We start from the raw sequence: 16,995 nt of genomic DNA on the forward strand, positions 1-16,995 counted from the left end.
CAGCAATGGGTATCAACTGCCATGATTCTTTTTATTTGTTGTTTCCTAAATATGTGCAAATGTAAGGATTTTATTTGTGTAATTTTAAGGCAAATGTGGTAATAAATCCTACCTGTGGCATGAAGTTCTAAGTTAGATATAACATTATAAAGAATAATTTCAGTTTTGTGTGTCAGTTATAGTACAGTTTTATCCAGATCAGCTACGTATAACATTATGTCCACCCATCTTACTGTAAATTGAGTAGGTCCCTAAATTTTGCACCCAAAACATTGTGTCCTGACACATTTCCACTGGTATGCAGATAATGTGTTAGCAATTTAAGCTCTAAGAGCTCAATAGCTCTTATATTGGACCAGACTACCCAGGCCACCCTTCATCCCCCATGTGCATCAATGAGCCTTGGCCATCCATGTGGTGGCAAAAGTGGGCACCCACTTAATAATACATATGGTGTAGTTATGCCTGATCTGAGTGTAATTCCCAAACTATGTGAACAATACTAACCAGTCTGAAATGTCCTCTTTAGTAGATAGGGTTATACACACTGACCATCCAGCATTATAGGGAGCACATGCACACCTGCGCATTCATGCAGTTATGGGTTCAGTTAATCATGTGGCAGCAGCACAATGCATAAAATCATTCAAATAGAGGTCAAGAGTTTACTTACTGTTCACATCAGAAATCAGAATGAAGAAAAAGTGCTGATCATGGCATGGTTGTTGGTGCCAGATAGACTGATTAGATTATTTCAGAAAACGCTGATGTCCTTAGATTTTCACACACAACCATCTAATGTTCAGGTGACATATTTTCCAATCTTTAATCTGTCCAGGTTCATTCAGCCTGTGCTTGCTGTATTTTCAGATCTTTGTTCTTGGCTTACAGGATTGGAACCTGACATGTTGTTGTAGATCCTCTTCAATGTTTTCTCACTTGCCATTTTTTGGTTTTCTAGTTGTTGTTGTTGTTTTAATTTAGGAACAGAGTAAAAATTTAAGGGTATATCAGCTGTGTCTGAAGTCTGAAACCATAACCATGCCATGGTCAAAATCAATGAGATCCCTTTTTTCACACATGATGTTATCCATTGCATCGATGCCATTCGAGTGTCTGATTAGATAATTGTATAAATAATGACAAGGTGTACAGTAAGTTTTATATCCAGATACACCTGTATTTAAATTCTACACATTAAAAAATTGTCTAAAATTCAATATAATTGGGAAATGTTTCTATAGTACTACACTACAGGAAAAAAAATGAAATGAATAATGAAACTCTTACACTTTTAAATTTGACCTTCTTGCACAATTAATTTCACATTTTACTATAAGTTCTTTAAATGAATTTCAGCCTGTGAGTGACAGGTTGTAAGTTATGAGCCAGGCTAAGACATTAAGGTCTTCAACCGAGATCCTTAACCCTCAACTGGCCACATGCTTGCATTCTGTTATGTTTTAACTGTCATTGGATAAATGTATATTCCTAATTTATAATGCACTAGTATCTGGCTTATATTAGGAGTTTTCGGTGTACAAGGTGGCCCAAAACTCCAGATCTATAAGCAAAAAAAAACTTTAAAATACTAAAACAGCCTCATGACCACTTTGCAGCATTTTTTTTTTATTTTTTTTTTTACTTTCGCAGAATACAATAACATTTCTTTATATATCAGGACTGATGTTACATGCAGAGATGATTTCCTCCCTTAGTACAAAGATAGGTCTATTTAGTTTCCAATTCCGAGACTAGTGACTTCAGATGACCCAAGAGAAAAACACTGAGTGGTTTTAGGTCTGGTTCTATTCAATCTTCTGTTATTAGTTTCAAAGCCACCTTGGGACTGAAATACAAAGAAAAAAATCTAATTTCATATAAGGAAAACAAATGCCAATGGATCCAGACTTTTGGGCCATGCTGGATAAGAGTCTATTAATTACAAAAGTTTGGATGCGTTTTGATTACTTTGTATTGATGTTTATTGCCCCATCCTTGTAAGTTTTAGTATAGTGGTCTATTAATTTGTTCTGACATTTACCAGAACTTTTGCAGCTCAATAAATAATTCAAAGCAGCTTTGTTTCATCCATATTGGAAAAATGAATGTTATTTTTTCTGTCCAGCTTTTGTTTTTATATTTGACAAGAATACATACAGTAATCCATACAGTACATACTGTACAGCTCTATAATCCTGATTTCCCCAGCCCAACTGAAATGTGAATGCTGGTTCATACTGTATATCTGTGTGCAAGTGACTGACACCTGTGTAATGTATGAAGCTATTAGCTGACAGCGTGTATGGTCATTCGGACAACAAAAAGCATGTTTTAGATCTGACATATTGTAAATACCTAACAGTAAAAATTGTTTTACAAGAAGAGCAGCATAATTGAATGTAGTCTATTTTTAATGCTATTTCAATGAATGAATTGTAAGCTAGTTGCATAGGATTTTTTGCTTCTCAAAATTTAAAAAGGTATAGTAAAGATGAACTAAAATGTTTTTTATGTGCATATGTTAATAATTCTTCTTTATTTCACTAATAAATAATAAATGCTGAATGTAAATCTCTTGTTTTCAAATGCCTTGCTATAAAATTAAATATTGTAACCTGGATATCCCTTTATTTGCAAACACAAGATCTAGAAAAGCAATGAGGATACCTTTCCTTTTCCTTGGAGTCACATGACAAGCTGCAACTTCTTAGCTCTTACTGTAACTAAAAGGAACTTATGCTTTATAACATTACAGCTAACATATGCACAGCTAAAAAGCACAATGTGTTGTTCATCAAAACATTGAAATCGCCTTGATATAAATCATCTACTTTTTACATACTACTTTGTGCTGTGCCTCTCATCAGGCTATCTTACATCACCTTTTCATTATTATCATATAAATGTGTGAGATTTTATCTTTTGTTTGTAATTATTTACTTAAATAATTGGCTGTTTAAGGCTACTTTGATTTCTTCATGCAGTCTAAATCAAAGCAAGTGCATACAGTATAATGGGATGTTATATAATATCCTGGGTAAAGTCATAATTTTGTCTGTTGCATGTGGTGATCAGACGGAGAATGAGCTAAAGGAGGTGTGGTTGGAGCAGACGATGATGAATGAGTGGAGGAGAGCTGAGGTTCCTCTCAGGAACCTGAGGAACTTTGAACTTATTTTTGAGGTAGTCCGTTCAAGAGATGTCAGCGGCGGGGCGGCAATCGATGACCTGCAGTTTATCGACTGTGCCCATAGTGAGTACGCGCACGCACACACACACACACACACATATGCATTCTACAAGATTCTTCAAGCTTTCCCTGCTCCCAGAACACCTGATTTATTTCATCAAGACTATTAGGGAGTACCTATTTAATGAGCCTCAGTTGTGTTAAATCGATAAAAAGTTCAAAGCACCATGACTGGAATTTTTGTGTCAGACTCAAGCCCCGAGGTCTGCAACACTAACTGAATTCAGGGTTCTAATTCATTTAACGTATTTGATTCATCTGCTAATTTCCAAAGCCTTTGTGGGCTGTCTGTTGTAAGAAAAGTTTACTGCTGTGTCCCTGTTTTGAAGGACGGAGTTTAAATGTCACCAGTATTCATCCTTGATGTACAACAAAGGCCAAATATGGAAGTATTCGGAGAAAATGCCTACAGTGAAAAAGGTCTTCTAATTCATTTAGTCTGAACTAATAGCTTACTGTATTCACTCTTAAATACATATCACTGTAAAGTTTAAAGATGGATTAAAACATACTGTCTACACACCACTGAGACTTTCCTTATGTGCTTTATTTGTTTGAGTGGGTGATTATGGCCTTCGGGAAACATCTCTAGAAAGTTAACTCTTTAAATGAAGTGTCAACTTTTAATTTCCCTCAAGTATCATTACTGTTTAATATTCATGTAGTGACTTGACCAGCAGGATTCTTTGGACAGCTCTCAGCAGTGCTTAATATAATATTGCATATCACTTGCTTAATTAGCTGATGAAAAAAAAATTGTCCAAAGCTTTACTGTGTGATATTTAGATATCTACGCATAATAGCAGCGAAGGTGCTTTACAAACACAATCAGTATATAAAAGAATCACGCCCTTTGAAATAATCACATTTTGTTGCTTTGTAGCCTGCAATGAAGACAGACAGTTTTATCCAGCTGTCAGGGGAAAAAAAAAAAAACAGAATCACTGATTTGGAAAAGGATTAACCCCTCCAAAAAACACAATGTTGCACATGTAGACTTTGCAATACTTGCCCACTCTTAACTTCTTTTAAGTTAAATTTGATGGAGACCATTTGGGGACTGAGGCCTTCAAGTCATCCACATTTTATTTTGAGTCTTGGCTCTGACTAGGCCATGCAAGGATATTCACCTTTTTCTCCTTCAACCACTATGGTCAGTTTTGCTGTGTGCTTTGGATTATAAACCTTCTTCCTATTGACAGCAGATTTTCCTCAATAATTTGACGGTAGTTTGCCCCATCCATTTTCCTTCTATAACGACAAGTGCTCCAGTCCCTGGTGCAGAAAAGCACCCCATAACAGGTTATCACCACCTCCATGCTTTACAGTAGGAACGGTGTTGTATGGATTGTGATCTGTATTGGATTTAGGACAAAAATATCATTTTGTGTTATGGTTAATTCAGTTTTAGCCTCATCTGACCAACTGTGTTTCTGCAAAGCTTAGTCATGACTGCATGTGGCCATTCTTGAGAATTGTCATTTTTCCTGCAACCCTTCGATACAAGTCGCAATTGTGGTAACTGCTTCATAGTTGCTGTGGGCCTCTTGGTAGCCTCTCTGACCAGTTTCCTCCTGGTACTTTTCCAAATTAGTGATTCTGTTTTTGACATCTTAGTGTTATACTGTATATTCCATTTGGATGTTAAAAGTTGTTTAATAATGCAGCTTATTAAAACAAAAACTGTGTCTGTTTGCATTTTTGGCTGCAAAGCAAGAAAAAATTTGTCTACTTTAAAGGGTTTTTTTTATACACCCACTATATATATCCTGTCTTGCCAAAAAAAAAGGAAGATTTCATTCAGTGCATACAATGTGGTGCCAGGTCATGTATGAAAATGATTCCTCATGCTCCCAGAACCACTCTTTCAGAATTTGAGTAATGGAAGATGCCTGTGCCATCAGGGAAGAAAAACTTCATTCATTTGATAACCTCCACTGATGTGATACCCAGCTGCGTGTCCATAAACTACTTCTACTCTTAATTTGCTAGGAACCATAAAGACTTTGACTTTGGAGCAATTGACAAAGGTCATGTGCTCTGATGAGTCTAGGGTAAGAAGAGAAGCACATGAATCAACGTATCCATCATGAATGGTTCCAACTGTACACACCTCTGGAGGCAGTGCTATGATCTGAGATTGCTTCACTTGGTTATATCTAGGCTGAAGCAATGTTATGATATCAAATTTAACACTCATCTCTTAGTACTTTTTCCACCCTAGCCTAAAAATACATGATCCACACAGACACTTACTGACATGCATATACATGTTATAAATACCTACAGTGGATTTCCATGTATACTGCAAACTAACACATTTGTATTTCTCTTAAATCTTTTATGTATTTCTTTCTCTGTCTTCCCCATCTGGTTGTAAAAGCAGAAAGCCATTTTACAGCACAATGAAAACAGTGTTTCAGCTCTGTACAGCTCTCCTGAAGCTACTTCACTATTCATTTCACACGTTCTTCCCTAATGTGTTTTTAAGAAAGTTATTCAGTGTCTTTGAATATGATTTAATTATTACTTATAATACCTAAAATGAGTAACAGTAATTATAATAAAGCTAAATCATGAAGCTAAATCAGCTATTCTCACTGTTCCTCAGTAATGTCATTTCTTCTTTATGTTGGTTTTACTGCAGCATAGGAGATTTCATACTTTTCTTCTGCTGTCACTGGTGTTCTGAGATGTGCTGTGCTTTGTCTGAGGTCTTTTGCAGCATGCATGACAGCGTGCTAGAGTCTTGTGTTATTCGCTTGAAGGATAATGGATTCCTAGAAATCCTGGGGAAGGCTGATGCAGTAAACTTTGATTTCCTGCAGAGAGCTGATGTATGATGTGATAATGCATAATGTGTTGTAGCAGTATCCATGTTAGTTCTGATGTAAGAATGTGTAAAAATGCGGTGGAGCTAATGGTAGGTGATAAGATGGCATTTACTGCCTGAGAGAGAGAGAGAGAGAGAGAAATAATCCTGAAAGTGCCTTGCATCTTAGAATTTCATTAGTTTTATCTGTTTTTCACAGTTCAGTGAAGTTTGCTCTGCCATTTAGAAATGCCTTTGCTTTGCTGGACTTTATTTCTTTAAATTTGTTAAGGTCATGTTGGATTTATCGGACCTTTAATTATTTTTAATGTGTGTGTGAGAGAGAGAAAGACAGTCTGGAACTGCAGACAAGCAGTCCTAGAGGCATGTTTTTTATATCTTGAACATAAAATAAATCATATGAATATTTGACAGTTGGACATTGAACCATGAGGAAAACTGCCTTGTGCCTTTTTTATTGATGTATATGTTTCCTTGGTGTTGTTGCCATTAGTTTTACGATGTTTCTTTTTGATACTGGGATTAAGGTTATGGTTACAATTTTTAAAACATATTAATTATTTGCATTCATAATTAGATCAGGGTAAGGTCCTTTTAGCTCACGCAGTAGTAAGACAAATGTTTTTGGTATTAACATTAACAATTGAATTAACATTAGTTTATCTGCAAGGTGGAACACATCCTGGTTCTTGCCCTGCCGTCACTGATTTTGTGTGCAACAATGGAGACTGTGTCGTATCAAGTCTGGTGTGTGACAATAAGCCGGACTGCACCGATGGATCTGATGAGCTGGACTGCAGTGAGTGGACTTTCTCAGCAGTTTCTGTTTAATACAAAAGCTGTAATGCCACAGCTGTTATTTTATACCAAGCTACTGTAACACCCTTAAAATGTGTGCGGTAAAAACACCAGGGCATTACTGCAGTGTTTGCTACTTGGGTCCGAGGCTGGAGCAGGTATAAAAACATAACCATGTACAGTATGGGGAATCAATTTGACTTTCTAAACAAATCTCTTAAATATTTTAGTTACAACGCATTTGCAATCCTTTCACAGAGAGGACAAATTCACTATGAATGTAGTTAATTTTACAATTAGTGGCACCATCCTTATTCATAGGGGAAAACTAACACTGATACACACAATGAGCCTTAAGTATCATAAGAAATTTGATTTTCATAAGAATACCAAATGTACTTATACAGTAAGACGTCTAACAAATTGGCTTCAAATTCCACTGAGTTTCTGCATTTTAAATATACTGTAGATTCTGCTTATAGTAAGTTTTAATTACACACAATTTTAATAAAACTTTTGTAAAAGCCATTCTTTTTATACAGTATAAATAGAATTAACTATTTACTAAATTTCATTGATTTTGTACATGTACTTTGCGCAATGAAAAGTTAAATATAATCTGATCCAGAAATATTTTATTCATTCTTTGTCTATTACAATCATCCTGTTTAGAGGAACCTATCCCAGGGATCTTACGGTACAATGAAGGGAAAAACATGGTTGGGGTGGCACACTATTGCAGGCCACAAGATCACACATATAAAAACACACACACCCAATCATACACCCACTCACTCACTGTCTACAGTATACCGCTTTATCCTACTGTATATGCATGGTCACAGGGGGTCTGGAACCTATCTCAGAAGACTAAGGGCACAAAGCAGTGTACACCCTAGAGGGGGTGCAAATCCATCAAAGCCCAATCATACACTATGGACAATTTGTAAATGATAATCAGGCTTTAGTGCATATCTGTGCACTGCGGAAGAAAACTGAACTACGCAGAAGGAACTCATCAAGCATGGGTAGAACATGCAAACTCTATGTTTGTGTACAGACTTGTATAGAGACCCCAACCCCGGAGGTAGAGGCAACAGTGAAATCCACTAAGTTACCATGCCAAAAAAGAAGTATTAAATCTGAAAAAAGAAAAAAAAATTCAGCAAAAGAACATAAGTCTACAATTTAAACTAGACATTCAATTAATAATGTCTCTATATAATAGGAGAACAAAGTCATGTAGTATATACGTGAGTCAGTTAATTTGCTATAGCCTTTTTATAGCATTTATAAATCATTTCACTGCATATCGTACTGTGTATGACTGTGTATGTGACAAATAAAATTAGAATTTAATAACAATGTTTAAAATGTTAAAATTTTATATAAAATGTCATAAGAGGCTGATCTTAGTCTCAAGCAGTGCACTGCAACCTCACTATTATGGCATTAATCAACATACACTTTATCCAAACCTTTGTAAATCTCATATGAAAATGCTTTCAATCTGGAAGGCTAGGGGGGGGAAAGCCCATGAAGAGAAGGAGCAAAACTAAAGTTTTAAAAATGAATTGCTGCATGAATAAATCCTTTTGCAGTGAGCAACAATAAAATGCATCAGCTGAACTTTAAAATAGGACTTGCATTTCAATCAATAAGAAATCTATTATCTTGCAGTAAAAAATATACAATATGCCTGGATGCTTAAGCTCAACATATCACTTACTGCCTTGTTTTATAAATGGTACCAATAACTCTGAAGGTATCTTCAAAGGGATTATTTATTACATTTAATTAGCGTCAATGCTTGCTCAAGACAGTTAAGATTTTTGTTTATAAAATAGATGCATTAAGCCTATTTTTATGTTTTCCAGGCAGCCTGGCAGGATCCTGTAACTTCAACAAGCCTGAAGATCAGTGGGAGGCAGCATGTCAGCTTGTCCAAGATCAGGATGATGATTTTGACTGGCAGATTGGACATGGCAGAAAATATCAAGGAACAGGACCCTCCACTGATCACAGTGCTGGTAGGTGGTACGACTACAGAAAACTTAAAATGAAAAATAAAAATGTATGTATTTTAACTAAATAATTTGAATTTTATTTAAAAAAAACAGTTCAATTCAATTGAAAGAGTCATTCAGAAAGATGTAAAATATCAGTACAGGTTATTTTCTTATCTAAAAGGCTTTACCTAATAAGAGTTTGAAATAATATGACACCATAATCAGTGTCTTATAACATGGTTTTCTGTTATAATGGCCCTGAATTATTGACATACCCTAATATAATTGTGGCAATTTTTAGAAAGAAAACTGAGGCATTGTTTTATTTAATTAATTTATTTATTTATTTATTTATTTATTTATTTATTTTTGCTGGTTATGGAGATAATTGAACCTGCTACATGCATGTGTAAACCTGGCCATCATGGACATCCCAAACTGTTGCCACAAAATACAGAATTGCCTTTCAATTTTTTTTTTTATTGGAACTAAAAGGTTAAAACCTGTTCCAGCATGGCAATGCCCCTGTGTAGAAAATAGGTTTCTTGAAGGCGCGTTTTGCTGTGGTTGGAGGGGAAGAACTTAAGTGTCTTGCACAGAGCCTAGACCTCAACCCCACTAAGCACCGTTGGGAAGAATTGAAAAACCAATTGCACTCCAGGCCTCCTGACCTGACATCAGTGCCTGACCTCACTAATGCTTTTGTGGCTGAATAAGCACAATTCCCCACAGCCACGCTCTGAAATCAAGTGGAAAGCCTTCCCAGATGTTTAGAGCTTATTGCAATAGTCAAGAAAGGCTAACTCTCAAATGGAATGTTCAAGTTCTACAAACACATATGTGTGTAATGATCAGGGCTTCTTTTTGTTGTTTGTTTGATTGATTGATTAAATGTTTTTTTTGCCATGTACTGTAGGGTATTTTACTCTGAAATATAAATCTTAAAATACTTATATTTAATATTTGATATCTTATATCTTACTTATCTTTAATATTTAATGCCAGGCACACTTCTCCATGAGTAATTTTTACATAGTAAAAATTATGTTTGATCAACAGGTAAATATGTCACTTTTGTTACTAAAATTTTAAATTGTAAGTAAAAATTTCATTTACAAAAAATGAACATGACTAGATTGTGTGGTTCGCATAGATAGTGGTTTAATTTCTGTAACTTTACAGCAAAGTGCATCAAATATCTGTTGAAAAATGTAAATGAGATTGTTGTAGACATTATGGTACTATCACTATATATTTTTTTACTTGTATTTTAAAGAGTAACAGTCTTTATGGCAGGCTAATCATGAAAAACCTCTAATAGATTTCATTAAATTCAAATGATTTTGTTCTGACTTGTTTTCACAGTTTAAAATGTTGTTTCCTTTAATGTCCTACATTAAAGTAATACAAACAATATATGCTTTGATTCAAAATTTGATCAAACATTTCATGTGCATAATGAATGTCTCTTGTCTATCTGTTGGTGTGAACTGGGAGATGGTACAGGAAGGTACCTGTATGTGAACTCAGCCTTGCAGCGCGAGGGGGATGTTGCTCGTATAATCACCCAGCAGGAGTTTCCTGCCAGTTTTGGTGTCTGCCATCTGCGCTTCTGGTTCCACATGTACGGCACCAAACCAGTGGGCACACTGAAGGTGAGAAAGAGAAAGGTGTTGAGAGATTGATGCTGGCAGGCTTCGATCTGAAGTGAAAAAGTCAATATTTTTAGACAGAAAGAACTAGAAACAAGGATAAACAACTGCTCAATAATTATCTCCCATCCCCTCTGCTGCATCATCAATAAGGCTCTTAAATCTGCTTCTGCTCCACTGAGCCATAAAATAACTGTGGTTCCACCAGTGCTGGAGCTGGGTTTGATTCTCCTGAGCTCTCTAACTGTATTGTATTTTCAGCAGTGGTAGGTAACAGAGCATGATTATTTACTTGTTAAATGTTACTGAACTTTATGTTTTTTAAATATGTTTGTTAAACTTACTTCAGTTATATTTCACAACTATTTACTCCATTTAAAAATACATTTACTATTTTTTTATTATAAAGATTTTATTACATTCATCATTTGTCAAAACATTTTAACATTCAGAGACTGGTGACGATTCACCAGTACCGGCGGTTGTTTGTTTGCCACATGTTCCTTGTGGATTAAAGAGTGTACCTGTGTGGATAATTTGTAGGTGATGTCGCTATTTGCAATCAGGGCAAGCTTGTTGAATTTGCTCAATCCTTTCAGTTTTATGAACGGAAAAAAACATCTGTCAAGCTGTGGGATGATTTCTGGTGACTGCTGCTGTTTTGCTACCAGTTTTATAGTGCAATTTTAAAGTTCAACACAATGATTTGATGCCTCTGACCTTCGCTGAGGTTTCAACTCTTCGTCCAGCACATTGCTGTGATGCAGTTGGTGTGCTCCAGGGCTAATTAGTTGCACACTCAGCTCTAGCTTTGTGATTTTTTTTTTTTTTTTTTATGGAGTTTTATAGATATCCACATGCATATTCATGCATTATTGTACATCAGTAATTATTGAAGATAATGGTATTACTGATCATATTTTATATACTTTGTTTAGTCAGTATTTTGCCATTGCGAAGCTGATGAGCCATACAATGAAGCTTTGGGAAAGAGTAGTGGAAGCTAGGTTAAGGGCAGAGGTGAGCATCTGTGAGCAGCAATATTCTTTCATGCCTAGAAAGAGAAGAACAGATGCTGTATTTGTTTTAAAGATGCTGATGGAGAAATACAGAGAAGGTAATAGGAAGTTGCATTGTGTTTTTGTAGATTTAGAGAAAGCGTATGACAAGGTGCCGAGAGAGGAGCTGTGGAACTGTATGAAGAAGTCTGGAGTGGCAGGGAAGTACAGTACGGTATGTTAGAGTGGTGCAGGACATGTATGAGAGCTGTAAGACAGTGGTGAGATGTGCTGTAGGTGTGATAGAAGAGTTCAAGGTGGAAGTGGGTCTGAGATGACAGATGAGGTTGGACCGGAGTCTCCATGGACAATAATGTTTGCAGATGACATTGTGCTTTGTAACGAGAGCAGGGAACAGGTGAGGGAAAATCTAGAGAGGTGGACGTACACTCTGGAAAGCAGAGGAATGAAGGTTAGCCGGAGCAAGAGAAAATACATGTCAGTGAATGAGAGGAACCTAAGTGGAACGTTGAGGCTACAGGGAGCAGAGGTAAAGAAGGTGCAGGACTTTAAGTACTTGGGGTCAACAGTCCAGAGCAACGGAGAGTGTGGAAAAGAGGTGAAGAGGCATGTACAGGCACGTTGGAATGGGTGGAGAAAAGTATCAGGTGTGTTATGTGACAAAATGTATCAGTGAGAATTAAAGGAAAGGTGTACAGGACAGTGGTGAGACCAGCGATGCTCTACAACTTAGAAATAGTGGCACTGAAGAAAAGACAGGAGGCAGAGTTGGAGGTAGCAGAGATGAAGATGTTGAGGTTCTCTTTGGGAGTGACAAGGATGGATAGGATCAAGAATAAGTTCATCAGAGGGACAAAACAGGTTAAATGTTTTTTAGAGATAAAGTTAGAGAGGCCAGATTGAGGTGGTTTGGACATGTTCAGAGGAGAGATTGTGTGCTTATTGGTAGAAGGATGCTAAGTTTGAAAATGCCAGGCAGGGAGGTCTAGAGGAAAACCAAAGAGGAGATTTATGGATGCAGTGAGAGAGGACATGAAGTTAGTTGAGGTGAGAGGGATAGAGTTGGATGCAACTGTGGCAACCCTTGAAAGGGAAACACCAAAAGACAAAGAAGAAGTCAGTATTTTGCCATTGAGGATGGTGTAGTCAGTAACCCTCTTCATAGATTAATGCTTTTAGTTCTGGAGTAACTCAGACAATCTGGTGTAGTCAGCAGGATCCGAAATTTACACATTAACTTTTTTTGTGTTTTTTTGGCTGTAGAATATTTCTTTGGTTGTGTTTATAATGTGCATCAGCTATCTAGATATTTTATTTATTTCATATTTATTTAGTTTATTGGTCAGTTGGGAACCAAACAGTGGCAGTTCTGTTTTGACAGAGCTACTTATTGTCTTTAAAAAAAATATATTACTTTGCTGTATATTGTTTTGCAATTATGGGACTTGGTTGCCCAGCTTCATGCAAAGAAGTGGCTCTTCTTTAATGTTAATATGAGTTTTGGAATATAAATTTGAGGAATGGATAGAAAAGGTCCAGGCTGCTAAGCTAATGTGTCATTTGTCAGTAGTGGACCAAGCCCTTTCCTTGTTTGATCCCCTGGAGGGTGAGGAGAAAGAGGGGATTTAATTCTACTCTAGTATTGAATATAGTAACCCACAGAAACCCACAGAAGTTCAGTTCTTTGAGAATTGTACAATGATGCGCAATCTTAAGTCTCCTTTTACTTGATTAGCTTAATCAAATGTGTTAAAGCAAGGGTACCCCACTATATCAACAGTTCTAAGGTGTTACTATAGGATCAATGTGTAGATCATGTGTCAGATTGTACTATGCCATGGGAGTTGAAGCAGTTGGTTCATCGACAGTCTACTGCAACCCATCTAGATTTTCGAGGGGATGCTATACACTGGGAGCATAAGGGTATAGTATGCCAGGGTAGTGTGGGCCCATAGCTATTCTGACACTTCAACATGTGGGGTACAGCACAAGGGGCATCTCGGGTAAATTTTAGGGTGGCCACAGAAATGCTGAGTTTGAGAAGTAAATGTTCCTAAGAGCCAACAGTAACAAATTTACCAGCTCAATCAATGTGTAGAATGGGCAATGATCTAGCAGGGTGTCTCTAACTTTGTGGTCGAGTGGTCAGGCAATACTAAGTAGATTATTTGTGATCTGAGATCTCCTTGGTGGCACTTAGTCTTTGGCCCCTGTGGTGCTGGGAATGAATATTATTAGAAAGTGCTACCAGGATGTGTTTGGTGTGCCTAATGTAGTGCTTTATTTAATGCACCATCTATTTTAAGACCCCATGTGCAGTCCATCATGCACTGCAATTGTTTCATCAGGGTAGTCTCCAATTCACCACAGTTGTTCCTCTTTATGTTAAATTCTGTGTCCCTCAGGGTACCTTTGCCAGGTCAGGGTTGTTGTTTCATGGAAGTTTTGTTTTGTTGTCCCATTCATCACCATTGGTGGTTATTTGTTTGTTGCGTGCTTCGGGTAGATTAAAGAGTATACCTGTATACCTATTTGTAGGTGATGTTGCTATTTGCAATCAGTGAGTTGGAGCCACATTTTTAACAATATATGTTTAGTATTGGGCCAGGCCATTAAGCTTGTAAGAGAAACCATCTGTCATGCATTTACCGTATATTTCTTGTTATATAAGTAGAATCTGGTTTCTTGAGGAGACCCAGTAATGCAGGATTGTAACAATTGCAGGGATGTTTTCTGGTAAGTGCTGCTGTTTTTTTTACTAGTTTTATAGTGCAGTACCTCTGACCTTTGCTGAGGTTTCTAAGCTTCATCCAGCACATTGCTAGGAAGCAGTTTGCTTGCTCCAGAGATGCTTTAGTTAATTACTTGCACACTCAGCTCTGGCTTGGTGACTGATTTTATAGATATCCTTTAATGTGAAAAGTTAATTTATGTGTTCAGGCATTGTTGTATGTAGACTAATGTTCAATAAATAATTTTTTTTATAATTTAATTATATTTTAGTTAAGGGTCCTTTGTTTATTCAATATTTCCCACCACATGATCTCATACATACTGTGAACAATTACATAAAATGTAAAGATCTGAAATATGGAAAATCATTAAGAGGCATACTACAGTTCCATCCGGCATAGAGGTAATCTGATAAACATCTTATAACACTTAAATAATATCTTTAATAGAGAGTATGAGGGCAGCTAACCTGATCGTCATTAAAACTAAGATTAGTTTCCCATGTACAGAATTTGTGTAAGAAGTGTAAAGCTGTGATAGCGTCAAGTACTGGGACACGTGTGCTCGCAAGTGTCTACACTTTTCATAGAATCAAGGTTCAATTCATAGCACCTTGTGCTGATGAAATAAGCCTAATTTGTCCGCTTTTTAGCAAACGCTATATTGCCACCCACATGTAGCACAGTACGATAATGATGGCACAGTATTTTATGTGTGTCCTGAAATGGCATGACAATGATGCTTCCTTTTAATAGAAGCTTATGCAGCACCTTGCATGTGACAGATTTTGTCTGTGAGAAAAAATGGTGTGTGACATTGCTGATTTGTAATACTAAGTACAGTGGAACCTTGGATTACGAGCATAATTTGTTCCGAAAGCAGACTTGTGTTCTAAAACATCTGTAAACTAAATTGAATTTTCCCATAAGAAATAATGGAAACTTAAAATATTTGTTTTACAGTCCAAAAAAATAAATACATAAAAATAATTAACACAAAATATAAAGTAACCTGCACTTTACCTTTTAAAAAAGTACAAATAAATCCCAAAAGATAGAAAGAATGTGTGTGTGTGTCTGTGTGTCTGTGATGGCGAAAGAAGGAGGGGTCTGTGTGTGTGTGGCACGGTGTCCAATGACGCTCGCGCACACAGGCACATAGAGCAGGCTGAGTCTTGAGGAGAGAGATTTTTACTGTCTCTAATGAGACTTGCTTTTGCTTTACACGTGCACTGTACACACACGCATACAGATACAAAATCAAATATGTTTTACGCACACATGTGGTCACAGTGTTAGTACACGCGTGCACGCATGCTGATTATACCAGATAGACCCAGCAGGGGAAACGATTACCCACAACTCCACAGCGCAAGAGAGAAAAAAAAACTGTTAACTCAGTTGTGATCATGTGACGCTCTGCGTCAAAACAAAAATCACATGCGTGATACATAATACTTGGTACTCATAAACCAAGTCAAAATTTATTACAAATCTTTGCTCGTCTTGCGGAACACTTGCAAACCGCGTTACTCGCAATCCGAGGTTTAACTGTAATCATTTTCCTTTCGAGGAATATCTTTGAATACGTAAGACATGGATTTCTCCAATGCTTAGTAAAAAGTTCCTTTGCATATGTCTAAACTTTTATCCCCCACTTTGTCCGAAGTGCTAAAAAGAGCGGTAGCCTGTCAGCTGAAGTTACTTTACCATTGACCGCAGCTTTGATCCTCTGCTTTGTGCACTATATAGCATTGAGACAGCTCTTTTAAGAGGCTTTAATGATCTTCAATCTACTCACTCTGTTGCCTTTAAGAGACTTACTCCACTGGACCTTAGAGCGGCCTTTAACACAGTGAATCATGACATTCATCTTTCATGTCTGCTTTTTTTGGAGTCCTGCAACTCTGTGGATAACCATCATTGAAGCAATCAAGATGTGATTGGCATGCAGTCTTTTATTTTGTACTTTCCAGATCCTGAATATCTCTGTCAGTAGAGCAGCAGACTTTTATTGTGAGTGTTTAGGGTTCAAGTCTCTGTTCAGTGATTACCTTATCTGAAATTTCCCTTGGGGGAAATTATATCATTTTATCTTTTTACTTTTAATATTTATCAATAGATTACTAGAAACAATACAGCTAGATAAGAGCAGCAAGAAAAGCTGGCATCTGCACTAAATCCTGTATTCATCTTCAAACTCTGAGTTAGTAGAATTCATAAGTATCATCCATTTATCATCAAATAAAATAGCTTAGCTATTTATTTTTTTTTGTGGAAAGTTTTAGTGGTACTTTTTTATTAGGATTGTAAATTCTTCAGAAAGGGAACATTATAAAACCTGAACACAAAGTGTACTATGAATCTAAAGTTTTTCCACTGTACTCTGTAGGTTTTCACAGTAGCCAGTGGTGGCATTCCCTTACTGATGTGGGCTGCTAGTAGAAACTATGGAAACAGTTGGCATTACAGTAATGTAGTGCTGTCAAACCCTCATCCCTTCAGAGTGAGTTTTCAGGCTGAGGTTGGAAAAAATACAGACATCGCCATTGACGACCTCTCATTTACCCAGGAGTGCGCTATAGGAGGTACAACACTCACACTAACTTAGTTACTCTTACACATAAGATACTTATTAGGGCTGTAAAGGTAAACCTATGCAGCCATATAAAGTTTTTTTTATGTGCATGATAGCATTT

The 16,995-nt window shown here is 36.7% G+C and overlaps 1 protein-coding gene across 1 annotated transcript in view; it reads left to right on the plus strand.

The window, feature by feature from the left end:
- The window catches only part of malrd1 (MAM and LDL receptor class A domain containing 1), a 76,759-nt gene that overhangs the window by 41,182 nt on the left and 18,582 nt on the right, over positions 1 to 16,995 (plus strand). Inside the window, exons 21-25 of the mRNA XM_053503736.1 lie at positions 3,079 to 3,256; positions 6,757 to 6,885; positions 8,762 to 8,914; positions 10,391 to 10,548; positions 16,689 to 16,884. Coding sequence (XP_053359711.1) covers positions 3,079 to 3,256; positions 6,757 to 6,885; positions 8,762 to 8,914; positions 10,391 to 10,548; positions 16,689 to 16,884 — 814 coding nt within the window. The remainder of the gene's footprint in view (positions 1 to 3,078; positions 3,257 to 6,756; positions 6,886 to 8,761; positions 8,915 to 10,390; positions 10,549 to 16,688; positions 16,885 to 16,995) is intronic.

The sequence above is a fragment of the Clarias gariepinus genome, chromosome 1 (genome assembly GCF_024256425.1).
Source record: "Clarias gariepinus isolate MV-2021 ecotype Netherlands chromosome 1, CGAR_prim_01v2, whole genome shotgun sequence".
Lineage (NCBI taxonomy): Eukaryota > Metazoa > Chordata > Actinopteri > Siluriformes > Clariidae > Clarias > Clarias gariepinus.